We start from the raw sequence: 26,434 nt of genomic DNA on the forward strand, positions 1-26,434 counted from the left end.
TGGAATGGCCTCTTTGGGGAGAGAGGCTATTTTGGAGATGGTGAGATGCAGGAACCAATAAGAACCAGCTGAGGTTTCTTGCTGTTGGAGGGGCAACGGTTGTTTTTGGAGATGAATATTTTAAAATCACAAGTCTAGGAGCAATGCTTGAACTTGTGGTCCAGGATGGCCTCCCTGGGGCAGTCAGCGTAGAATGGAAAAATCAAAGGGTTAAGTACAAAACTCCCAGGATAAGCAGAGGGGAAATGCTGACAAAGAAATTTCAGGGGGTGGAGCAGGGAGATCGGTCTGTTGGAAAGGAAGGAAAACAGACTCGCAACACTAGAAATTTTAGGTCATGTAGTTTAAGTACATGAATTCCTTGCTTGAATTCCTTTACGCTATGCCTGCCATGTAATCACACAACTTGACGTTTGTTGCTTGAGTACCTTCCATGGTGGGAAATCCACACCCTCCTGGGCAAGCTCAGTTCATCTTTGGAAAGTTCTGTGTATATCAATGTATATATTCTTTAACTTGTACTCCCTGGATCCAGTTATGGTTCAGAATAAGACCAGCTGCCCTTTCACACAATAGCCTGTCATATATCTAAAGACAATTGGCATGTAATGACCCTTCCTTGCTTTTTTTTTCCCCTCCAAGATGTTAAATGTAGGACTTAGTATTTTTTTTTATTTCTCTCAAAACAAGTACACTCATACTTTAAGAGGTAAGCCTTGTACCCTACAATATTAAATTATGGTAGACGAGTTTTACCCATGAATTTAGACATGCTGAATTGTATACTATTCTCCACATGGTAACTCAACTGTTATGTCTTATCATAGGATCATATCCCCCATCATCTCTCATCTTTCCAGGTTCCAGAATACCGACATTTTGGGCTGGTCCTCCATAAGTAGTCACTATTTCAGTCCCTACAATCATCCTGCATGCTCTTCTTTTGTTGTTGTTTTGTTTTTTTTTTGTGGTACACGGGCCTCTCAACTGTCTGAAAACTTGTCTGAGAGCACCCAACATACAGAAGAGTGAAGCTGAATCCCATCCCAGGTTTACTCTAAACACACTCCCATGCCAGGATTTCTTTGAGACATGTTTGTGACTCGACTAACCTGGGGATTCAAAGGTGTCATAACTAACTCACCTGGATGCTGCCAGAATTCATGACCTTGGCCTTACCAGCACTTGCTTTAACTGACTTCACAAACTAGCTGCTAAAAGCTGTTAGTCCCAGTGCATTGGCAGCAGTAACATAGAAAAACCACATTAATAATAGTATTAATCTCCCATGATCCCATGACAAAATTAACAAATTAGCCATTATAAAATTAACAAGTATTAGATTGCCTGCTATATGCCAGACATGTACTCTTTTATTTAATTCTCATGACACCCTAAGAGTTATTTTTGACCTCATTTTGCACATGAGTAAACAGAGAACTTCACCAGTTTACTGGAGGGGAAAACAAGGATGTGAGTCAGGATTGGATTTGCTTGTGAACCTCAAGCACCAAATAAGTCTATATTTTTTATTTTTTCTGTGACAATGGAAAAAATACAACAGAAGGGATACAAATTCATCCACGAGGGAGATGAATGCATACTGTACACAGGGACAATCTTTGTCCCATTTCCTCCTATTTTCAGCATCTGTTCTTCTGCATCGCTGTGTCTTCTGGTCTCTCAAACCCATCCTTTTCTCATAATACAATGACCGTGAGGTGGTTTCACTAGCTTCCCGGCTCAGTTCATCTAGACTTTATGACAACTCTCTTCACACCGTCTTCTCTGATGCACCAGAATCCTTCACTCCTCATCCTTCTCCAGCCTGACCTGGTGATCTCGGGACGGAGAGGTTGTGCTACCCTTTGTAGGACCTCTCTGACTGCTCAGCAAACTGAGTCCCAGAACATCCACCATAAATCCATGCTGTCTCATCTCACCGAGGACCTCATGGCTGCTCCACGATTCTGATACACATGCTTGGTTAATTTTCCATCTCATTCTCCCAGTGGCTTTCTTTAATTATTTACAGCCTCTGTGAGACCATAACCCTGTGCCTTCCTGCCTTCCCTTTAGTTACCTGTTGTCTGTTATATCAGGGAAGACAGTAAGACCCCCCTAGGCCCAGGGGCTGAACCTTCCCTGCCCCCACCTCCTTTCCATCTTCACCTACCGTTTCTCCTCTGCCTCCTGCTCACGGGAAATGGTGTCTGTTTCCCTCCTGGATACCCTTGCACTTGTCCAAAGATATTCCTCTACCATTTTTTCTTTCCCCACACTCTCCTGACTTCTCAAGAAACATCATTTAACAATGGGTCATTCTCTTGCCTGATTATTTCTGTAAGTGTCTCCCTCTCTGTGGCACCTTCACTTCTGCTTATGAACACAGTCAGCTTTTACTGTTAAAAAAAATGAAATGAAAGTGAAAACTAAAATTTTCTCTAGTCCACCATCCTCTCATTGCTGTGCCATACTTCTCAAAAAGAGTGGTTATATCTCCTCACTTGTTTACTTGAGCACTAATTTCTTGTAACTGCTTACTACCTTTCAACATGGCTTCTGCCCAACATGTGTTCTAATCATTTTTTAGCTTAAGAAAGTGAATTCTAAGAATGGACATCAAAACACAACCATACAAAATCTATGGGATGCAGCAAAAGCAGTTCTTAGAGGGAAGTTCATAGCAATACAGGCCTTCTTTAGAAAACAAGATAAATCTCAAATAACCTAACCTACCACCTAAAATAATTAGAAAAAGAACAAAAAAACCCTAAAGTCAGCAGAAGGTAGGACATAATAAAGATCAGAGAAGAAATAAATAAAATAAAGGTTAAAAAAATAGAAAAATATCAATAAAACCAAACTGGTTCTTTGAAAGGCGAAGAATGGGCGCCAAACTCTGAAGCATGATGACTGGTTTTGAGTAAAGATTAACGTCTAAATTAAACCATTACAAACATAGCAGTGTCCATTAGTACTGTGTTTAAAGCTTATTTAGTTAGAGAGGAGGATGGAAGAAAATGTAGGTAGGGAAATGAGGGGATAGAGAAAGGGGAAAAAATGGCATGGAATATGGGAAAAGAGTTGCAATGCTGTCTGCCTTGAAGAGTCCCATGTTGTAGATGTGCTTCGATGCCAAAGCTAGTAGTCATGGAAACCAAGCAAGGCCCTCGGGGATCCTGACACTCTCTGCAGGCTGTCTCCCATCTCCTCCCAAGTGTTACCACATTGTTCCAGATTCTTAATACCTACATATTTGTAATCGCCCAAATGGTGTCCCCGCCTTCAGGTTCTCTTCTCTTCCTCTCAAGTCACCCTCCATGCAGATGCTAGTGTCTGATTTTCTTTGCATGTAGCAAGAACTAAGAAAATGTGAATGAATTAAATAATGAATGAATGAATGAAAATAATTCTAAAGTTACATAATCACTACGGCCCTCACGAAGATTTTTTTAAGTGATGAATTATTTTTTTAAAAAACTTATGCATAAAAAAAAATACTATTCTACCTGAGCCAAGAAACCTTGGCAAGGGATGGGGTCTGGGGCTGGCAGTGGAGGTCATTTTCAGATCTCTATGACTGAAAAAGAAAAAGCCAACTTAAAACTCAGACGTTAAGGGGGGACTTGAAGCTGCAAACACACGCACACGCACACATTTTCTAAAATTTAATTTGCTGAATAGCATTTTGTGGTCCACTCTTTACAGAAAACTAGAAATTATATGGAAGTAGATGTTTATTCACGTCATAAATGGTGAAAGCCTAACACATGGTGGTTGGACTGTAAGCAGCCAGTTAAGATACTAAAATGCCAGTAATATCTGTGAATTCAGCTTGTTCCTGCCGCTAGGTGACAGACACCAATGTAGACCATCAGTGATTTTTAAAAAATCACTTAATTCCCAAGTCTCGATTTCCCATAAGGTAAAAATGCATCAAAATTATGATTATTTTACAGTGCATTTTTATTTTATTATTGAAATCGTTTTCTCTACACAATTATTCTATTGGAAAAAAGCATGTTTATATTCTTATTACTATGCTTTCATTTATAATTTAGCAGTTATGGTTTGTGTGGAGTATATCAATTTAAGAATTGTTTAATGCTTCCTCTAATGGCTCTGTCACTCTATTTTCATTTCTAGAAGATATTTGAAGTTGATATTTAGCTTTTAAATTCATTTAGAACAATATCAGCATAGTTTGAAAAAGACTCTTTAGGAGCCAACCTGAGTTGGATAATTTAGAAAAAATTCAAAATGCTAAAATCACATAAAAAGAAATCTTGTGAAATGGAAATGAACCAAGCTTTTGATTTTTCCTATGGGAAATAATCTTAACTTTATGAAAAAGTGATATTGCCAGTGATGCTTCGGGTGACAGTTTCAGGAGAAGTTCTTTAAAAAGAATCTGTAAGATTTAAGAAGTCTTGACTACAAGCAGAGAACTGTTGTGGTCAGTCTGAACTCAGTAATCAGCGCGGTCCCTGTTTACATCTGCTTATGATGAATTACTTCTTCAAGTTAATAAAAAATCAGAGCCTCAGAATCATCTTGGCAGCTGTGCAACACTTGACCCCCTTTGTGGTGACGAATTATGAGATGGCATTAACTGCAAATTTTTCTTTTTCAAACAAGAAACTTTACCCCCTGTCCCTGCAGACTGCTATGGACCAGCGGGCTTCAGTGGTGGGTCAGGAGGGGCTTTCGCCTTTATTGTGTGCTTCTCTCTGGAACCTTTACTTCAACTTTTGTTACTTGCAGAATTTGGGGTGATTTATTTTCTGAACCTTGTTTTCATCATTGTTGATAATAGTCAGACATTGTCTTTAACTCAGGATCACCATGTTTAAGACATGAGTTTTCTGTAAAGGGCCAGGTAGTGAAGATGATAGTTTTTGTGGCCACAGGGCCTCTGCATCAACTCTTAGGTCTACAGTTACAGTGAAACACAGCTCTAAATAATACATAAACAAACGTGTGTGGGTGCGGTCCAATAAAACTTTACCGAAACGTGCAGCAGGAAGAAATGGGTCACGGTGTGCTGGCCCCTGATCTAAGGGAGTATCTTTGTGTGGGAACAGGTAGAGAAGAGGTTCAAAGGACTTCAGAAATCTCAGCCGCTCGTGATGTATAATGCATTAGGTTTCAGTGACTCAAAAAAATAAATATTACAATTAAATGATGTGCTATAGAAACCCAGATATGCTTTCACTGGTTGCTTTTATAATAAGTCACAGTTTGTTGACTGAACAATTCCTTTAGTCAACAAGCATCCACTGACCAACAGTCTGTCAGCAACAGGTATGCTATAAAGTATACTTAAGCCCTGATCCTAGGACCTACACGTTTGGAGAGAGGACATATCTCGGGCTTTCATATTAAAGAATAGGCTCTGAGATGAGTTTTAGTTTTTCCCCACCACGCCAGCCTTTGACATGGGCTGCAACATCCAACACTGATACCTCCTAACTCTGTCCAGGGAAAGGCAGACGCTGATTTTGAACTTTCCTGTGTTCTCATCCTATCACTCCACCCAAAGAGCTTTACTTAATAAAAAGAGATCCAAGATACTAGTGTACTGTGTCATACTTCTTTATTTTGAGGTTAGGGGAGGGTTGGGTTTCAATTCCTGTATCTCATGGCAGTAACAATCTGACCAACCATCACATTTCCCCTGGGGAGACAGCTGAGCTAGATAAATATATTTTAAAATCCACTCTTTAAAACATGCTTCCGGAGAAGAGGTATGAAAGGAAAGTAACAGCAATTCAAACATTCTTCCAGCCTACCACTGTGATTCTGCTCCAAAAAATTAATATACAGGTGTTTTGGGAACATTCCATTCATATTTCTAACAGAGTTCAAGCAATATTTCTAATTAAATTTAGTAACAACTTCTAACAGCTGGTTATATAATAAGAATTATTGAAGTTCTAAGGTTTGAATTTGTGACCTGGTGGTATAAAAACTTACCCAGTGAGGAAAACAAATTATTTTTTTTTAATTTGAAGAGAAGAATAATGAAGATTTCATAGACTATGAATCTGTGACACTAGAAGTCGTAGTAATTCAGTAAACTACTTGAACTAGGAGTTCCTTGGAAGATGTAGTAATTAACATTTTAAAACAGTAGGATTTACTGTACTTGAACTTTCTGTAACCAGTAACTTTTGTGACGATGATTATTGACAGTTGAGGCCTTTTGTTTTGACCAAATATGTGTGCATCTTCCTAGGAAAAGCTTCATAATATTTCCTGGTTGAGACTTTCTGTATTCACTTTATTCCACAGTAGCCTGTTAAAATGTTTCAGAATTCTTCCACATTGGTAAGATACCATATGTAGTAAAGTATACACCCCATAAAACTACCATCAAAGTAAAACATTGAAGTTACCAGGTTCCAGCATTCCTTAGAATACTAAGTCGTAACTTTTGTATATGAAAGCAAGCTTGTGCCTGTGGATATTGACTTTTAATAGATGAAGGTGGGGACATAGCTCAATAGCTATGCTGTTAAAATTGACTTCTGTGTAGGAATGATCGCACATTTTTGAGGTATTGGTGTCTAATGCCTTTGAACATGACTTAAGAGTCCAGCAACGACTATGCAGGGGAGAGGAAATTAGTATTGGCCATAGATTCAGCTCTAGCATCAAGCCGAAGTGCGATGTCCATGGGTCTGAATGTGAGGTTGCAGTTTCTAATACAGCCTGGGATGTGTGGGAGGAGGATGCCGTGTGCTTCCCGAGGGAGAGATCTCACCCGGCTGCTGTGTCCTCCCCAGGATCTGCCACTGCGAAGGGGATGAGGGGAGTCCGCTCATCACGCCCTGCCGCTGCACGGGCACCCTGCGCTTCGTGCACCAGGCCTGCCTCCACCAGTGGATCAAAAGCTCCGACACGCGCTGCTGTGAGCTGTGCAAGTACGACTTCATCATGGAGACCAAGCTCAAGCCCCTCCGCAAGGTAGGGTGTCGCTGGGACTGGTGTGAGAGAGACAGCCGACAAAGCAGGCATTTTGTTAATTGAAGTATAGTTGACTTCAGTAGAAATGTACAATGTTGTGTTAGTTTCAGGTGGACAGCAAAGTGATTCAGTTACACACACATATCAAAAACCCATTTCTTTTCCACAATAAGATTTTGCTAACATGCTAGTATCCGCTAAGAATACACATCTTGGGTTGGGCTCAATATGTAAAATGCAGCCGTGTGTTTACAGATAATCCTCCCTACTTCTGTTTTAGGGTCTAGGACCTGTGGTTTTTGTTTCACTCTTCAGAGTCAAAGAAAAGCATTTGCATGTGTGTGTGTGTGTGTGTGTAAGTGTGTGCGTGTGTGTGTGTGTGCGCAAAATATACCTGTGGGTCAAGGTAACTGAATTGATGAGAACTGTGAGAGCATTGCATTGATACTTATGAAGTCACTTCCCGAGAAGGTTAGATAATAGATCCCATAGATTAAACAATATGAACTCACCTAATTTCTTGAAAGCCAGGCATTAGGTAATGGAAGAGAATGATGTCTTCTACAAGGCGTGGACTCTTTTTTGTGTTTGCCTTTATCTGGGGATTTGGTTTGATAGTTTATGTATTATTTTTATTTTTTCATGTATTATTTTTCCATATTGTGCATCAAGCTGCAAGAGAGAGGTAAGTATTTTTATCTATAAATTTAATCTTCAGATTTCTCATATGTGTTATATTTTTCTAAAGAATGAAGGTAAGAATTGAGTTGAATATAAAGTTAGCATCTAAATCAATGCTGGCCGAGGATAGCTTGTAAAGGATGCAAACGAAGACATGAACTTTATATACTTCATGCATGATAGCTGGGACCCTGGATTTTAGCATGTTAACTTATCTTTTAGCCTAACAGAAGCCTTACGTATACGGATGCCTCAATTTCCAAAGGAGAGTATGGAAACGGCAACTTAAATAATGAATCTGCCTAGAGCTGCTTTTTCACTTAAATTTCATGCAAAGAAAAAATGAATTAAGGTGATGGGTTCCAGGGTGAGCAGAGATGTAAAGCAAACAAGAATATTCCAATAGACCTCTGATTGGTGGCTGGCCATTGCAAATCTTCATGCATTCTGTAAATTACAGAGAGGGAGAACAACAGTCCCTGCTTTTGTGACAGCCTTGATTTTTAAAATCTGCCAGTGGTTTATAGATGTCAAAACTGGTGCATAAAACTCCTTTGAGTTATGGATTTTTTTAACATGTGGGGTGACCTGAGTGCCAAAAGGTGACACTCTGATCCTCCAAGTCCCAAAGCAACAGATGCCAGAAATAGAAACGGACCCTACCTCCTTGCCCTTTGCTTTATCCGCTGAAGGATGCTGTGTGCTCTCTGCAGCCGCTACATGACATATTGTGCTCTGTGATTCTGTAAATTTCTCTTCTTACCCCTCAGGGAAGTACCAATTGTTTCATAACATCTGTACAGTTCTCCATTTTTTTCAACCTACATCTGTATAAAATTTTCATTTCCACTTTTCAAACATAGTATTTCAATATGAGAACCAACAATCTAGGATAATAAAATATTCTGATTTTCTCTTCTTCATACTGTGTGCCCCTCCCCCATTTTTGTGTCATAAACAGTACATGATGCTGTATGGACCTTGGAAAGTCTTCTACCTTCAGCTTTTCTAGAATCACCCCTGACATATAGCTTTGATCCTTTCTTAGTATTCCATTCCCAATAAGTTACAATCCTTTCAAAAGATCTTTTTTTTCCTCAACCAACCTGTTTACAAACCAGAGAAAGACTACGAATACATCTATTTTTTTAATCTTAAACTCAGCCATAAAAAGGAACAAAATTGTGTCATTTGCAGAGACGTGGATAGACCTAGAGACTGTCCTACAGAGTGAAGTAAGTCAGAAAGAGAAAAACGAATATCGTATAATATTGCTTATATGTGGAGTCTAGAAAAATGGCACAGATGAACTTATTTGCAAAGCAGAAATAGAGACACAGACGTAGAGAACAAACTTAGGGATACCAAGGGGGGAAGGGGGGCTGGGATGAACTGAGAGATTGTGATTGACACATATACACAACTATGTATAAAATAGATAATCAATGAGAACCTACTGTATAGCACAGGAAACTCTGCTCAGTCCTCTGTCATGACCTAAATGGGAATGAAATCCAAAAAAGAGTGGATATACGTATACGTATAACCAATTCACTTTGCTGCACAGCAGAAAATAACACAACATTGTAAAGCAACTATACTCCAATAAAAATTTAAAAATATATATATTGCAGCAACCTAGTGGGCACATCCTATCTGTTGATTAATGAAATACCCTAGTTTCTTTTCACAGACGTTTCCTTTGATTGGTCATAAGTACTGATGAAGGGCAGCATATCAACATCCTTCATTTTTTTTTTTTTTGTGATACGGAGGCCTCTCACTGTTGTGGCCTCTCCCGTTGCGGAGCACAGGCTCCAGACACGCAGGCTCAGCGGCCATGGCTCACGGGCCCAGCCACTCCGCGGCACGTGGGATCTTCCCGGACCAGGGCACGAACCTGCGTCCCCTGCATCGTCAGGCGGACTCTCAACCACTGTGCCACCAGGGAAGCCCAACATCCTTCATTTTTAATAGCATATATACCTACAGAGGATGTCAGAATCTAATCCAGAGGCTGCTTGCCAACAGCCCACAGATGTGTTTGACTTGACCCACAGGGCTGAAAATTTGAATCTGTAATGATTTCATGTAAAATCCCACACATCTGTATTTGTTTGAAAACCACTGTATCTAGCTTGACAGGAACCACATATCCGTAAGACAACATCCAGTGTAGCTAGCGGGAGGCTGGCCCCTTTGTAGAGCTGTTTGCCCTCAAGGGCCCTGCATTTCTCAGTCCTCCTTCTTTCTGATCCTGAGAGATCTCCTCTCATTTGAGCATGAGATCTCAGTGATCTCTGAGCATCAGATCTCTCTGTGGCTCTGGTATACAGATCTGAATTTTCAGCTCCTGGTCTAACATGGTCTGACACAGTCCTAGACATAAGAAATATACATGCTATTCCTACCTCTATGATTTATGGGCTTTAAAAACCTAGAAAAAGGATTCCACACTTTCACTTTCTCCCTTAAAATTATGGGGCCCTGTGGTAATACTTCAATGGCAGTATCTGAAATGACTTTTCAGATTTTGAAGTGATGTGAACTATACAGACATGAGGCATATTTAAACGGTTCTGGGTGGTTTATTTTCATGGCACTGAGATTCATCAACAGTTTTCTTTTGGTAGTTTTCAAGTGGTCATTAAGAATGACAGGTATAGCGTTTAATTAGAGTATATTCAAAGTACATCTAATTAATTGCTCTCAACTCAGTAATTCTATTACAGTTTATTATAACATTCTAAAGACCAACCACATGAAACAATTAATTTAGCTAATGATTCTGAATTTCTGTCATTAGCCAATGGAGGCAGGAGATTCTGTGGAGATGAAATGGTTTCTTGAAGTAGAAAGGTACAAATCTTCATAGTCTGACAAACCTTGGAGCTTAATAGCCTCTAAAGATATCAGTGAAAGCTTACTTCATTAATTGCTACTATTACTACACCAAAATCTAAGTTAGTGAATTCATCAAGGTATCCTAATGTTTCCAGAAGAAAATTTAAAGCCTAAATAAAAGCAAGGCCTTATTTGAGAAAAAGCAGTTTTCATCACCTTTAAGTCAGTGGCTCAGCTACTTTTATAACACTCAACAGAAGTCTCATTAATCTACTGAGTGACCAAGAATCAGGAATAATCCTCAGGGCCCAGAAAAGTCAACAATGCAGAAAGCGCAGCAACGACTAAGTGCTGTCTGCAACTGCATGCAGTCTCAGGACGAGGAAACTAATCTGTTCTGAAGCTGAAGAACTGCATGGGGCTCAGATCTGAATCTCACTCCTGAATGGCAGAAGCCAGCTACTGGACAGAAAGCTAAGCTTAATGAGGACAGAGAATACTCCTGACACTGTGTGTCCTTCCCTAAAAGAGTTCTCTATATGGTTTTCCATTTACAAACTTATTTGACAAATAGATCATACAAAATATGCAAATCCATGCATCAATTCCTTGTCTCATTTCTACAAATAAAATGAGGCAGTGAATTAATTCAATTACGTTTGCTTTAGTAGCAGTTAGGTCAAACCATATGCACTTCTCATTTTTATAGCTCAAAAACAGTTGAAGATTGGTAAGTTCATAAATGTAAGTTCTGTAGAACTTATGCTAAATAAAAAGGAATAATCATTTCGATATTTTAAAATTTATTTTATTGGAGGATAGGTGATTTACAATGTTGCGTTAATTTTTGCTTTTCAGCGAATTCAGCTATACGTATATATACATTTTTATTCATATTCTTTTCCATTGTGGTTTATCACAGGATATTGAATATAGTTCCCTGTGCTATACAGCATTTTTACATTTCTGCATTTCCACCGTAGTGACTTATAATGCTTTAGTTGAAATACCTATTTTCAGAAAATAAAGAACTGTATTTAACAACTACTGTGTTATTTTTTTCCTTTCCTTCATTTGAGGTAGCATCCATCTTTCAGAATAGCCAAGAGCCAATGCAAGTTAGCATAGCAGGTGAGCCACCCCAAGGGTGTTACTGATTCTCTGCTGAGCTGGAGCTCTTGCAGTTCGTAGCCTTAACATTGGACCAGGCAGGGTGCAGTCAGATTCCTAGCCAGCAGCTTCTAGCACCCTATTGAATAATCATACATAATAATACAGAAAGGAAATTCAAAATGCATCCTTTACTTACCATTATGGGTGATTTGCAGTTTCACTAATGCAACCACCACAGGCTGAATTTTCTGCTCTGTGCCAGGCATTTGGAATGTATTTCTCAGTTAATTTCATCTCATTACAGCCCCATTGTGTGTAGGCACGTGAAGCCCATTTTACAGATGAGCAAATGAGCCACTTGCTGTCTCACACCCCGAGATTCCTGATTCCATAGCATGTGCTCACTGCATGGCATCTCACTGCCATAAGCGCTGGGAACCTTGCCCTTTAAGCATCAAAACTTCAGTTTTCACTTAAACTATCCAGTGGAAATCTTTCAAATTAAAACTTTTAAAATAAAGTTGTTGCTAAAACCTTTTAAAATTTTTTTTTTATTGAAGTATAGTTGATTTACAATGTTGTGGTAGTTTCAGGTGCTCAGGAAAGTGATTCAGTTATGTATATGTGTAAAACTTTTTCAGATTCTTTTCCCTTTTAGGTTATAACAAAATATTGAGCATAATTCCCTGTGCTATCCAGTAGGTCCTTGTTGATTATCTATTTTATCTACAGTAGTATCTGTTAATCCCAAACTCCTAATCTATCCCTCCCCCTTTCCCCTTTGGTAACCATAGTTTGTAAAACCTTCTTTTTTAAACATGCTTGTCTCACCCAATATATTTTCCTAATACTCAGTTACATCATTATATAAACGTCAATTATTTTGCAGGCTGAAAACATCAACAGCCTCGGCCGTTTATCTTCACTCCCATTTGCCAGCCTACTGTGCTTTGAAAGCCCTTCTATCTGCTTTCTGTTGTTTCTCTTTCTTCCCGCTCTCAGAGCAGGTGCTTCACTCCTCTGCTCCTCCAGTAGCCCTTGTTCAACATACTACATAGCTACTGCCTTTTCGCTTTAAACAACAAAAACAACAAAATCAAAATTACAGACTTGGGTCTGTAAAAGGCTGAAGTCAGTTCTAGATGAACTTCTGCGCGATTCTCTTTGATCATTGGCAAGGGTTTTAGCAGGCGTGTCATGCTGACATTGGTCTAGTGTTCTTGGAGTTCTCCATAGCATCCTTCTTAATTCTCAGTTTGACTCAAATTACTTGGGATTACATGACAAGAAAGCCCTCCGCAAATGAACCTTTGATGTCTCCAGGCTGTTCGCTTATAGTCAGAGCCCAGTTCTTGGGAGCAGGTTTGCTGTTTCATTTCTTCACGGACATGTAAGCCTGGAAGCAATGAAAATCTCTGCCCTAGTACAGGGCCAGACAAAGCTTCCTTTATACCACTTGCAGAACATCCATACTCATAATTTGCAGCGCACGCTCATTCAGCCGTCTTCTTGCTGAGTTTCAGTTTCATTATTATATGAGCCCTCAGTGATTTAGATACTCTTAGGAAGTGATTCTGTTTTCAAACTTACAGTCTCCAAATGATCCAGGAAGTTTTCCACACAGATTTCTCACTGTCCAGTGGTGGCGTTGTCGCCAGCCCGGCACTTCCCTTACCTTCCAGGGGCTTTATTCTGTGAGAAGGAGGGGCCAGCAGGTTCCTAACTGCTTGCTGTGGGAAGGGAGAGAGTGAGGAAACCAGCAGATAACAAGAAGAAGATCATTAAAAGAGAAGGGGTTCAATACAATGGGAGCACTATCTTCTGTACTAAAACACTTTTCTTGGCTTTTGTTGCTGTTATTTGTTTTATTCCCTTACCCTCATGCTCTCGATTGAACTACAATTGATACTTTGATTAAAATAATATTCCAGGGTGAGTAGATAACAATCCCAACATGTCTGTGTCAGATAATCATGGGATGGAAAATACAAGCATCTTGCATATCTTTCTAATAGGTACCTGGGAATTATCACATGGCCTCATCCTATTGTCTTTTGAGGAAACACTCGTAGGTCAATTAGTCTGTAAAATTTCAAAAACAGAAAAACAACAGCTGGGCTCAATAATATAGAATAATTGGTTCAAAATAGAAATATTCTTCTCTGGGGAGCAAATCTTCTTCTTTTGTGAAGCTTGCATCCATAAATAGGCCTGCCCCTAGGCAGAGTGGACCCCAGAGCCGCAGCCAGCTGTGTTCTGAATGGTTGTCCTGAAAAGGTGCCAATGGGCCCAGTTCACTCATTCACTCAACTCCCGGTAGGATGTACCACGTCTCAGTGGTGCTCAGTAGAGAACCAGATAGAAAACCCCTGCTCTCAGAGGGCCTAGAGTCCCCTGCAAGAAGGATGGAAAAGGCTGAATAACTTACAATAAGGTGTAATAAATTTGAAAAGCATGGTAGTTGGTGGGTAGTGATGTGGGAATCAAGAATTTTCTGTGGGAATGGGAATGGTCATTCAGAGAGAGCAAGCCACCGTATATCTGGTCTTTACTGTGAGACCATCATATCAAGAGGGTTTTTTTTTTTTTTGCAGTAACTATAGACACATAGCAAAGTGTCTCTTCTCTTTTGTTCTCCATGCTTCCCATAACCTGGGGTAATCAAGAAGGTATTAGCTACCAGTTGGACATCTGGGAAAACAGAGCAGGATTTGCTAGGTCTCCCAAAGGAGACGTAAGTAAACTATTCCGGAATGATCATTGTTGGCTGGAACATTTCTCTTCAGTACTTCCTTATTAGAAGTCCCAGTTGTATACTAATTTAGTTCAGTTTCTCTCTTTGAACATTACCTCTTGAAGAATATAACTTCACCAGGTTGGTTAGAACGTTACCTGGTGTTAGTATTCTAGATATGAAAAGAAACACTTAACTTACATTATATTCTTTACTGAAGTCTTTTAACTGGACACAGTGTCCCCTGCTTGGGAGAATCTATTTTCCTTTTGCCAAGGATAAGGGACACACAGAATGGAACTTCTTTTATATACTGTGTATTTTGATACTTGAAACGTAAGCTGTGGTTAAAATGATGGAATCAGTGTTGCAGTGATCCATTTGGAAAGCATAAAGTCATCAAGTTAGGATGTGCAAAAGCAGATGCACATCTCACACACGCACACACACACACACACACACACGCACACACACACACACAGTTACAAATGAAGCTTTCCCCAAAGCATCATCTTATGACTGAGGGTTTTTTATGGGAAAGAGGTATGTATATATTTTGTTAACATCTTTATTGGAGTATAATAGCTTTACATTGTTGTGTTAGTTTGTGTTGTTTAACAAAGTGAATCAGCTATACATGTATCCCCATATCTCCTCCCTCTTGTGTCTCCCTCCCACCCTCCCTATCCCACCCCTCTAGGTGGTCACAAAGCACCGAGCTGATCTCCCTGTGCTATGCAGCTGCTTCCCACTAGCTACCTATTTTACATTTGGTAGTGTGTATATGTCCATGCCACTCTCTCACTTCGTCCCAGCTTACCCTTCCCCCTCCCTGTGTCCTCAAGTCCATTCTTTACGTCTGCGTCTGTCTTTATTCCTGTCCTGCCCTTAGGTTCATCAGAACCATTTTTTTTTTTTAGATTCCATATATATGTGTTAGCATACGGTATTTATTTTTCTGAGAAAGAGGTATATTTATATTTGTCTTTCACTTTCATTTTTCTTAAGACGGTGGAATGATTATCAAATTACTTTCATATTTAAATTTTCCTCCAGCTAAACATTTTTCTCTCTTGGCTGGGATTTTTTTCTTAATTCATTGCTCAAATCTTGGCATAAAACATAAGAAAAGAGTTTCCCTAATTTTTTGGTTTTTTTTTTTTTTTTTTTTTTTTGGTGTTGTGGGGTCTTCCCACTTTTGCGGCCTCTCCCGTCGCGGAGCACAGGCTCCGGACGCGCAGGCTCAGCGGCCATGGCTCACGGGCCCAGCCGCTCCGCGGCATGTGGGATCTTCCCGGACCGGGGCACGAACCCACGTCCTCTGCATCGTCAGGCGGACTCTCAACCACTGTGCCACCAGGGAAGCCCCAACATGACCTTTTGAAAACTATTTAAACCAAGTCAAATCAAGTACCATCAAGTGGCTCCTGATTCTTGCTTCCCACATAGATACACCACAGCCCCATCATACCAGTGCTATCACCCTGCATATGAACGCTTTTCCCCAAATTAGGCTGATTTACCCCAGCCAGATATGGCAGGACCTGCCCCTGTGAAATGTACGGCGTGAAACATTATAAAAAGTGGGGAGAGTGGGTCAGGAGGCAGAGAGGTTGGGCAATCCGTACCCCATTCTCTTTCCCGTTCTCTCTGAGAGGCAAGCTATTCTCCCCTAAGGGAGGTCCCTCCACACGGAGACCTGAAGCAAAGGGGAGAGGGAAGACCTGGAAGACAGCAGTGCTCCCATCATAGGGATCTTCCTCCAGGGGACCTCACACTCTACTCGCAAAGCACAGAGACCCCTGCAGTCAGGAATGAGTCATACGTTTAAATCCTCTTTTAACTGAAATATACAGAGAGGAGTTACAGTAAATTTAAAAAGACAAATAATCCATTCAAATAGTAAAGGAAATAGCTACACGTCAGAAGACCAGATTTTTTTTAATATGTGATTCTTCTTTTTAAGATTTACTTACCACTTATCTGTTTTATTTTTGGCTGCGTTGGGTCTTAGTTGTGGCTCATGGGGCTCTTCGTTGTGGTGTGCAGGCTTCTCTGTAGTTGTGGAGTGCGGGTTTTCTCTTCTCTAGTTGCGGCGCGCAGGCTCCAGGGCGTGTGGGCTCTGTAGTTTGTGGCATGTGGGTTCTAATTCAGGTGCGGGAGCTCAGTAGTTGTGGCACATGGGGCTTAGTTGCCCAGCAGCATGCGGGATCTTTTAGTTCCCTGATCAGGGATCAAACCGGTGTCCCCTGCATCGTAAGGTGGATTCTTCACCACTGGACCACCAGGGAAGTCCCAGAAGACCAGATTTTAATTCTGGTTCTGAAGCTTAATCCCGCTGACCTTTGCCTCAGTTTCTTCATCTGTAAAATGAAGAGTCTGGACAAGATTATCTTTTAAGTTTTTTCCAACATAAAATTCTGTGATTTCACAAAAAAGCAAAGTGAGAAATCTGAAAGAGCGCGAGGAAGGAAGGAAGGAAGGGAGGGAGAAGGAACCTCGCATTAAATGAATTTTAAATGTTCAGAAGAAAAACCTCACACCCACAGTAGCTCAGGTTCTACAGGACAGGATGCTGAGTAATAGAGTCCAAGTTCAAGTCCTGAAGAAGTAGTGTGTATGCTTTCTCAATCTTGTTACCCTTTAGAGCAGACCATGGTGGGAAAAACGAGACACACTCTCTCCACATTCTAAAAAGAAAGCCAGTGAAAAGCATGACTAAAGGAAGACAGGGAAGAAGAAAGGGAGAGGGAAGAGGAGAAAGAAAGAAGCAGAGAGAGGAAAGGGGAGTGTATAGGGCGGCTGAGTACCCGAGGCGTCCTGGGAGGTGACTGGAAGCTAGAGGGTCCAGGCCACACTCTTTTTTCTTATAAGTTGTAAACAGGTCGTTAAGAACTAAAAAGAAGTCAACTAAATTCAAATGGTTCTTGACAGCAAGCTTCCGCTACATGGAAGACTCCTGGCCCTAAGAAAAGAGGCAGGCTGGGCTGAAAGTCATCTTCTCTTTGCACAAACAAGAAAACCAGTGTAGACTGAAGGGTTAGTCTAATCTAAGAAAGATTCTGTTTTCTTGAAGGCTAGTGTTTCTGTAAACGTAGAGCCAGTTTATTGCAAAAGTTGATATTTTGATGAAGTATTTCTACCAATAAGCAGAACTAACAAATTTTTGAGTTAGATCTTTTCTGCCTCCAGGAAATGACTTCTCCCCCAAGAGACTGATAATCTCCTACTAGACTGTCTGCATAAATAAGACCACACCATAGATAAGGGCCAACTGTGTCTGAAGGACCACACTGAGAGGGTTCCAGGAATGCCCAGTCCTGATTCACTACTCCCACTTTCATTCAGTCAGTCAACAAACATTTACTGAGCATCTACTATGTGCCAGTCACTGTCCCTGATAGTAAGATTATAGTGATGAACAAGCAGAGTCCTCTGATCTCAGAGAATTCACATTCTTGTGAAGGAGGAGTGAAGGCTGAGAGTTTGAAAATGAGTTAGTCAAAATATTTTGAAGCAGACTTAAAAACTATATGGGAGATATTTTTAGTAACTCTGGGCAGGGTTAATAAAAGTCCAGCTATTACATTATAATCAAAAGGAAGTTTATGGGACTTCTTTGAATCCTCAATTTCACAATACCTCTCTATTCCATTAGCAGAACAATTTAATAAAGAAAATTAAATGAAAAGGTTGTTGAGTGAATGAGGAACCAAAGCTGGGAAGATGCACAAAGACAACCCTGCCCAAGTTGGCTGAGGAAAATTACCCCGTGTCTGTGGAAAGCTTCTCAGTCCCACAGAGAATTCACTTTCTTTTGGGAGCCAGGCAGGTAAGATAAATGAATGAAGCAGCCTGGTTTTAGGAGGATAAATGGCAAATAAGGCAATACCGGTTATGTGCTAAGGAGTAAAAGAGACTGTGGCACTCTGAAATAGACACACCTACTCTAAACAGAACGATCGACAGTAGTTGGTTGTTGCCAAATCAACTACTTTTCCAGATGAAGCCACAATTCTAGATTTAGCTTAATTTTTAAAAAAACAGTCATAACTAATCAAACTCAAAATCTATTCGGGCAAAGCAAAACAGATCTGAAGGCTAGATTCAGCCCCCAGACCAAGAGTCTATGACCTCTGCAGGGTAGAACTGCCTATCTATCTTTGCAAATATCTCCCCAATGGAGTAGAGCATGAGGCAGTGAAAAGAACCTGAGCTGAGTGGGCAGGACAGCAAAACTCAAACCCCCAGTGTAGCCACCCTGTGGCTGTAGGTGCATCCTGTGACCTGAGATGGGATCTGTCAAATTGAAGGAGGAAGGAGGAAGGGTGGCAATAATATTGATACCTACTTTGCCAACTTTTCAGTTTGTATTGAGGAATAAAATGATGTAAGTGCAAGTCCTTCGTCAGCAGTAAAGTCCCACAAAGTGGCGGTGTTATTATCTTCCCCAGTTTCCCATCACCTGATCGATGCTCTAGCAAATTCACTTTTCCATTCTTAGTAAATCAGCATTTAGCATTGAATTCACTAGAAGGCCATTAAGAAAGTAGCATGCACATTTTCAAAGAGCTAGTTCTAAAGCACTGGATGATTATGGGGTACATGCATTGATTGTTCAGTGATTCGGGGCGTTTAGTCATCCACGTAAGAGTTATGTTGGTTTAAGTTTGCGACTTAGTTTATCTATAAAGAATTTGCTGAGCAAATTAATAATGTAAGCAAGGTGAAGGCAGGAAAATCATTAACATACTGAAAACTTTGAAGGAGTTCATAAAAATGTTCAAGAAAATAATTAGCCTTGCCTGGCATATTTGACCAAAATTTATTTCGTGTTTACTTTCTGAAGGGTGACCGCTAAGTGTACTGGGCAGTCATTTGCATATGAACACCTGACGTAGTTGTTAATTATTTTTATTGATGCATTGAAATATTTCTTTTAAAAACTTCTGATACAAAGTAACCCAATAGCCTGGTTATTTTTATTTTTTTCTACCTGACTGTGTAATTGATTAGGGCTTGAGCTCTGGAGTCAGCCTGCCAGTGTTTGCACCTTGAAAGCAGTCATTGTAGCTTTAGAGCTTTGGGCAAGTTACTCAGTTTCTCCATGCCTGTATTTCCTCATGTGTAAAATGGAGATAATAAAAGTGTGTACCACCCGATACGGTTGTTAGGCAGTCTGAATGAGATAATACATGAAAAGCACTCAGCACTGCATCTGGAACATGATGAGAATAAATATTAACTATTAGTGTATGTAAATTTTAAGTGACTTTAATTTCAACTTCTCAGCCTTGTTTACGGTCCTAGAATTTTTAAGAAGTGTCTTTTGAAATTGTAACTGGTTTCCAAAGCTGTTTAAAGCAGTAGAACTCCCCTCCTTTTTTAATGTAACTCTATTTAGAATTCAAAAATATAAAAGAGGTAAGAGGACACAGGGTAAACGGAGACACTACAGCGTGACTCAGGAGTGGCCCCCTGATTGACAGTGGCATTTCCCAGGGATCAGCAAAGCCATGGCACGCTCGCTGAAGCCACACAGCCTAGCCTGGAACAGCTTAGGGTGTAGGAAGGTGGGATCTAAAAGATCATAGACACAGATTGGGTGCTTGACGTCAGCCCCTAGCTTTGATGAGCTAGTACCAATGATTTGGTTCAAGAACCGGGGTGTCAAGTAGAAGAAACAGCAGTGGAAAAACTCAGCAACAGGCTTTGCCAGGAGCATCAAACCATACGATTTCAGTGAAGGGGAGACCCCATACCCACCACTGCTGCAAACATTTGTCCTGGGGGTCCCAATGCAGCTGCACCTGATTCAGCTGAGCCTCTGGCACGGAGCCACCCTGAGCAGAGGTGCCTCCTCTTGGCATTCATAGTGGAATTCTTAGCATTATAATGCCCGAGAAACATGTCTGGAGTCTCAGGTCTTTCCTGGGCACAGTTCCCTGAGACATTCGTAGACCAATTTGTACAACTGTTTGCCTTACCTGGGGAAGATGATCCCAACAGCCTAGATACGTTATCTCTTCCTCTGGGTGCCCTGGCAGGGGAAGGCTGGCCGGCACTGGTCTCCTTCTGCCTTAGCCACACCGTTCTTAAGGAAGGTCTGTGTCCAAGCCCTGATGTCACCAAGCATTCCAGATACCTTTAATGGGTGGACTTGGGTTGAAAGAGACCAAGCTCAGGGATTAATCTGTTTCTGTAAGAAAAATAACCACCCACCTTTCCTCACAGCCTACATCTTCTGTCCTCCCTTTGGGCATCTCCTCGTCCAAATTTCTGAATCACAGAGAGTTGTCAGGTGACTTTGAGGCAAGAGCAGAAATTAACCTCCCAACTTACCCCTTGAGTTTAGCTCAAAGAACAGTCCGACCAAAGTCTTGACAACTGAAGAATTCCTGCCCCTCACGGGCCAGCATTTATCAACATTTTGTTGTTTGTGGAAATTGGAGGATGTAAGGGCCTGTAACTTACGTAACACCAGTGTTATTTAAACACGTCCAGCAGGGAAGGAAAGACTGACATTTCCAGCATTTCTCAGGAAGCTGACATGGCATTACTATCAGAACTTGACAAAGAAATCTTAACTGGTTAAATTGTATATTTATGTTTTAGGCACACATCAATTAAAAAAAGTAAACACTTTTCCCTTAGACGTCAAGTAGCTAATAAAAAGCATTCAGTGAAAGACTTGAAAAAGAAAGTTGAACAAATATTCCAGAAACTAAAATAAAAGGATAAAAGGAGTAAAACAATTCTTTAAGGCATAGAATAGACAAAAAGGCAGAGAAAATTATCAAAGAAATAATGCAAGAGTGCTTCTGAAAAATGAAGATTGCGATTATCCAGCACAAGTGAAGAAATACCTAGAAAAGCGTTCGCTACTGTGAAACTCCGAAGACCAAGAATAAATAAAAATGAAGAGTAAATTCAGGAAGCTTTCAGAAGGTTCTGATGAATTCTGTTGTAATCAGAATTATGGTGATAATTATTACCATAATTTGGTGATAAAGAGGTGGCTTAGTACGTACTGGCATATTCTAAAGGAATATTCAACCACAAATTTAATACTTAGCAAATATACCAACCAAATGTAAGAGTAGAATAAAGATTTTCAGACAATGCGAGGCTTCTAAAAATTTACATCCCATGGCCTCTTAGGAAACTTTTCAAGGGCATCCTTAAGCAAAATAAGGGACTTGACACGGGAAAAAGTTAAGATTGGAAAAGCACAGGAAGCAACACAGCAGAGGAGCAAAGACGCTCTCAGAACAAGGTCTGGGCACCCAGCATTTCTAAACTATTAGAAAGGGACTGCCCCCGGGGAGGGTGCAGAGGAGGAAAAGAAATACGTGCAGCAAGACAGTGACGTGTGTTCAGAATGGGGAATAGGGTAGAAGCCTCGGGGTCAGAGGTCAGTGGAAAAATCAGTTTGGTAGGATATCTGACTTGCTTCAGAAGTAAGATTAAGGGGCTTTGGATAGATGCATTGAAGGATATAGAAAAAAATTAAAGTAGATACATTTTAATCAAATAATTAAAAGGGAATTATCTTTAAAATGCAACAGAAATTTATTAAGAAAGTGAATTATTTCTCTAGAGCAGCAATTCTCAAACATTTTGGTCTCAAGACGCTTTTACAAATTATGGAAGACACCAGAGAGCTTTGGTTTATGTGGGTTATATCTACAAATATTTACCAGGTTAGGAACTGAGACTGAGAAACGTTCAAATATGCACTTATTAAATTATTTTAAAATAATAAGAAACATTTCATGTTAAGATAAGTACTATATTTTTATGAAAAATTATATTTCCAAAAGTATTCAATGAGAAGAGCTGCACTGTTTCTCACTTGGCTAATCTCTCTAATGTCTAATCTCTTTAATGTCTGGTCTAATGGAAGACAGCTGAAATCTCGTGTCTGCTTCCGTATTCAGTCTGCTGAATGTGCCATACTTCATGTAGCTTCTGGAAAATCCCACCATACAAAAATCTTTGAGAATTACTATTAAATAGTTTTGACCACACTGATCTCTTGAAAGCATTCCCAGATGACACTGTGAAAAACACTGCTCTCAAGTAACACTTGATTTCTTTAATGAATACCATTTTATATAGTTATAATTTCTTATATTGATGTAATCAAACTAGCCCTACACTTATCCTGGGAGGATGAATATGAGTGGGCGGGGCTGTGGCTGAGCGTTAAATCCTCAACAACAATAATAAGAGATCAATAGGTGATGTGTAATATCAATGAGTTGTCATAACAGTAGAGGCATATTACGGAAAATGAGGGAAGTAAATATCAGAAGCAACACCTACTATAGCACCTCACAGCAGTCAGAATGGCCATCATTAAAATAGCTACAAACAACGAATGCTGGAGAGGGTGTGGAGAAAAGGGAACCCTCCTGCACTGTTGGTGGGAATGTAAATTGATACAGCCGCTATGGAAAACAGTATGGAGGTTCCTTAAAAACTAAAAATAGAACTGCGACCCAGCAATCCCACTACTGGGCATATACCCTGAGAAAACTGTCATTCAAAAAGATACATGGACCCCTATGTTGCTAGCAGCATTGTTCATAATAGCCAAGACATGGGAACAACCTGAGTGTCCATCAACAGAAGAATGGATGAGGAAGAATATATATATATATATATATATACACACACACACACACACGCACACACACACGCACACACACATATATATGTGTATATATATATATAATGGAATATTATTCAGCCAAAAAAAAAATGAAATAATGCAACATGGATGGACCTAGAGAAGTCAGAGAAAGACAAATATCATGATATCACTTATATGTGGAATCTAACATACGACACAAATGAACTTATCTACGAAACAGAAACAGACTCAGCGACATAGAGAACAGACTTGTGGTTGCCAAGGGGGAGGGGGGGCAGGGGATGGATGGATTGGAAGTGTGGGATCAGCAGATGCAAACTGGTATATATAGAATGGATAAACAACAAGGTCCTATTGTATAGCACAGGGAACTAATCCAATATCCTGTGATAAACCATAATGGAAAAGAATATGCAAAGAATGAATATGTATAACCGAATCACTTTGCTGTACAGCAGAAATTAACACAACATTGTAAATCAACTATACATCAATAAAACAAATTTTTAAAAATATGTTAAATTTGAAGAACAAAAGAAGCAGCACCTATCACATTTAAGTGGTTGCCTCTAGATAAGGGTAAAGAAGGGTGCAATAGGGTAGAGCAGGAGATTGTCATACGATGAAATTCTAGATGGTCTTTAAAATGCACTTTATGGAAATAAATCTCAAGAAATATATCAAGTTTTGATTGTTCAGTAAGCTTCGGTGGAGCATGAGATTCTGCATAACTAATCAGCTCCCAGGTAATGCCAGTGTAGGACCATGCTTTCTGTAGCATGGAGTCACGTAAGCAGAACTTATTCCTAACTTGGCACTTAAGACATCCTGATGCCATCAGAGAGGAAGCACCACTTAGGCACTAGATTGTCGCTTGCAACTCTAAAAGTAGTCTCCAGACTTTCTTCAGGGAACAGTGTCTAGTTAAAAGTTAAAAGAAAATTTGTGGGGAAAGCGGTGAAACCCTAACAAGTCTGGAGTTGAGTTAATATTAATGTACTAGTGCTGTTTTCTTCCTCTGACAAACGTATGACAGTAACGTAAGGTGCTCACGTTAGGGGAAATTGGGTGAGGGGTACATACAGCCTTTATTATCTTCGAAACTTTTCTATAAATCTGAAATTATTCCAAAATTAAAATGTTAAGAGTGAATAACAAGGGGTAAAAGCTGAAATACTCTGCTTAGACTAGTGAGGAAAGTTACAGAAGGGGGACTCGGAGGCCTTCCTGTTCTCTGTCCCCTTTGACTTCTGGTAGTCCCTGGGACTCTGAAATCCCTGGCCTCTAAAGAAAAGAGATCGGAAATCTTTTTACTTGTTTAGGGGCAGAAAGACACAAGACCCAAAGATTATTGCACATCTTACACGTTTGTGTAAAGTGAGGACCAGAAGACAAGATTTCCTTCTGTGTCATATTTGTTGCCTTTCACCAGTTGTAGGTTTTATTTAGTTATGCCTACTTTCTGCTCTGAAATAGAGGGGTTTTCTTCAATGTGACCACAAAGGTAGACTCATGTATTTCACCCAAAGAGTCCCCATGTGAGACTGACCCATGTGTGGTCACACTGAGTGGATCAAAGGACAGGTGGGCCATTTATTGATACCTTGAGGAAAGAAGTCATTAGAGAAAGATGAGTCCTGTCTTCGTGGGTGAAATTCCTGTTTCCCGTGGTCCTAGAAGAGTGTTTGCATAGGAGATACATTGGTTGGCTTGTCGACTGATTAGGTTAAAGGATTTAGCTAAGAGCACAAATTATGGCTTAATGTTTGTTTGCATTCCCTATATTCTTACCTTGATTGAGAAATCCTAGCGTTTAAGATTGAATCAGAAGCTGTCCAGGACTCCTTCTCTGGCCTACTTCCCTAATGACATGCCTGTTTTTCTGCCTGGTATCTGGCCAGTGAGTCATTGTTGATGCTGCCCATTCACCTGTCACTTCTAAAGATACACGTAAAGAGCAGTGTCCCTGGCATCCTTTGGCACCCTCTAGGCTGTTCATAGGCTCGAAGGGATGGGTTTTGCCTCCAAGATACATAAAAAGCCTCGTGAATAACACTGGACTTTACTGTAGGGGATGGGTCCACCTGTTAGGGCTTCCTGTCTTTTTTTTTTTTTTTTTTTTTTTCAAGGGCCCAGCCGCTCCGCGGCATGTGGGATCTTCCTGGACCGGGGCACGATCCCGTGTCCCCTAAATCGGCAGGCGGACTCCCAACCACTGCACCACCAGGGAAGCCCCTTTCCTGTCTATTTTGCAAGAGAAAGAAAACAAACGCCCCTTGGAAGGAAAACTGTCTTCATTCTTAGGTTTCATGCTCAGTGGTTCACTTTGCTGGGTTACCTCGGCCCTGCAGGTGTGGGAGCTGCCAGCGCCTGCCTGTTTGTACTCTAACCTCGCAGGAGTCTGGGCTAGTTCTTCTCCACTTTGTTACTACAGAGGCAGTCCCTCTGCTCCTAGTATGTGTCCCTCTGGTCCCCATTCCCTTCCATGTTCCTAAAGTCAGGAAATACAAAAGGGAAGGGCAGCCCAGATGCTCAGGGCGCATCGCAGATGATAGCGGGTGAATCGTAGCCTTGGACTACACTGAAAGCGAAACTCACACTGCAGTTTAACCAAAGAAAAGCATAATTCTGTCTACCTTTTTAAAAAAGAGGCTTTAAGAAAGGAAAACCCAAGCTCCTCCTTCAAAATTGCTTGATGGAGATTTTAGAAGCAGAATATCAAAACTGTGTACTTAGAACAGGGCCAGAAAGGGTTGCTTGCTGGAGGGTGGGAAGAAACAAGCTTGTTTTCAGTAAGAGGCTTTGTCTTTGAGGCTTGATGTTCTGCAGGTAAATCTCTCCTCAGCCCTGCCAGGATAATTGGACTAGAGGGCATGCATGTTAACAGGTTTGGTTTTCACTTCCACTAATAACCAGCTTTGTGTGGTAATCCTAATTGCGCTCGTTATTTATGAATATGCAGTATGGACATGGGATATTCCCCACAGAGAAGCTTTGTGGGAGACTGCTGGGGAAATGAACAGAATCGGGGCGAGACACCTTTTCTTAGCAGAATTGACTTTCAGAGAACATGCAGGGATCCCTGGAGCCCTGTTGGGGGTGCAGGGGTGTGAAGGAGAGTGGGGAAGACCCTTTAATAGAACCCTTGTACTTTCTGTTTTTGTCCCCCTGTCCTATCTTGCCCACCTAGATTTTTCATCTGTTTTCTAACAAGGTTCATGATAAAAAGTGAGAACTGGGCTTCCCTGGTGGCGCAGTGGTTGAGAGTCCGCCTGCTGATACGGGGGACACGGGTTCATGCCCCGGTCCGGGAGGATCCCACATGCCGCGGAGCAGCTAGGCCTGTGAGCCATGGCCGCTGAGCCTGCGCGTCCGGAGCCTGTGCTCTGCAACGGGAGAGGCCACAACAGTGAGAGGCCCGCGTACCGCAA

At 40.7% G+C, this 26,434-nt stretch overlaps 1 protein-coding gene across 1 annotated transcript in view; it reads left to right on the top strand.

Annotated features, from left to right (window-relative positions):
• MARCHF1 (membrane associated ring-CH-type finger 1) overlaps nucleotides 1-26,434 on the top strand; it is a 533,052-nt gene that overhangs the window by 471,573 nt on the left and 35,045 nt on the right. The window contains exon 5 of the mRNA XM_024736081.1: nucleotides 6,792-6,972. Coding sequence (XP_024591849.1) covers nucleotides 6,792-6,972 — 181 coding nt within the window. The remainder of the gene's footprint in view (nucleotides 1-6,791; nucleotides 6,973-26,434) is intronic.

This window comes from Neophocaena asiaeorientalis, unplaced genomic scaffold, assembly GCF_003031525.2.
Source record: "Neophocaena asiaeorientalis asiaeorientalis breed wild unplaced genomic scaffold, Neophocaena_asiaeorientalis_V1.1 scaffold7, whole genome shotgun sequence".
Classification (NCBI taxonomy): domain Eukaryota; kingdom Metazoa; phylum Chordata; class Mammalia; order Artiodactyla; family Phocoenidae; genus Neophocaena; species Neophocaena asiaeorientalis.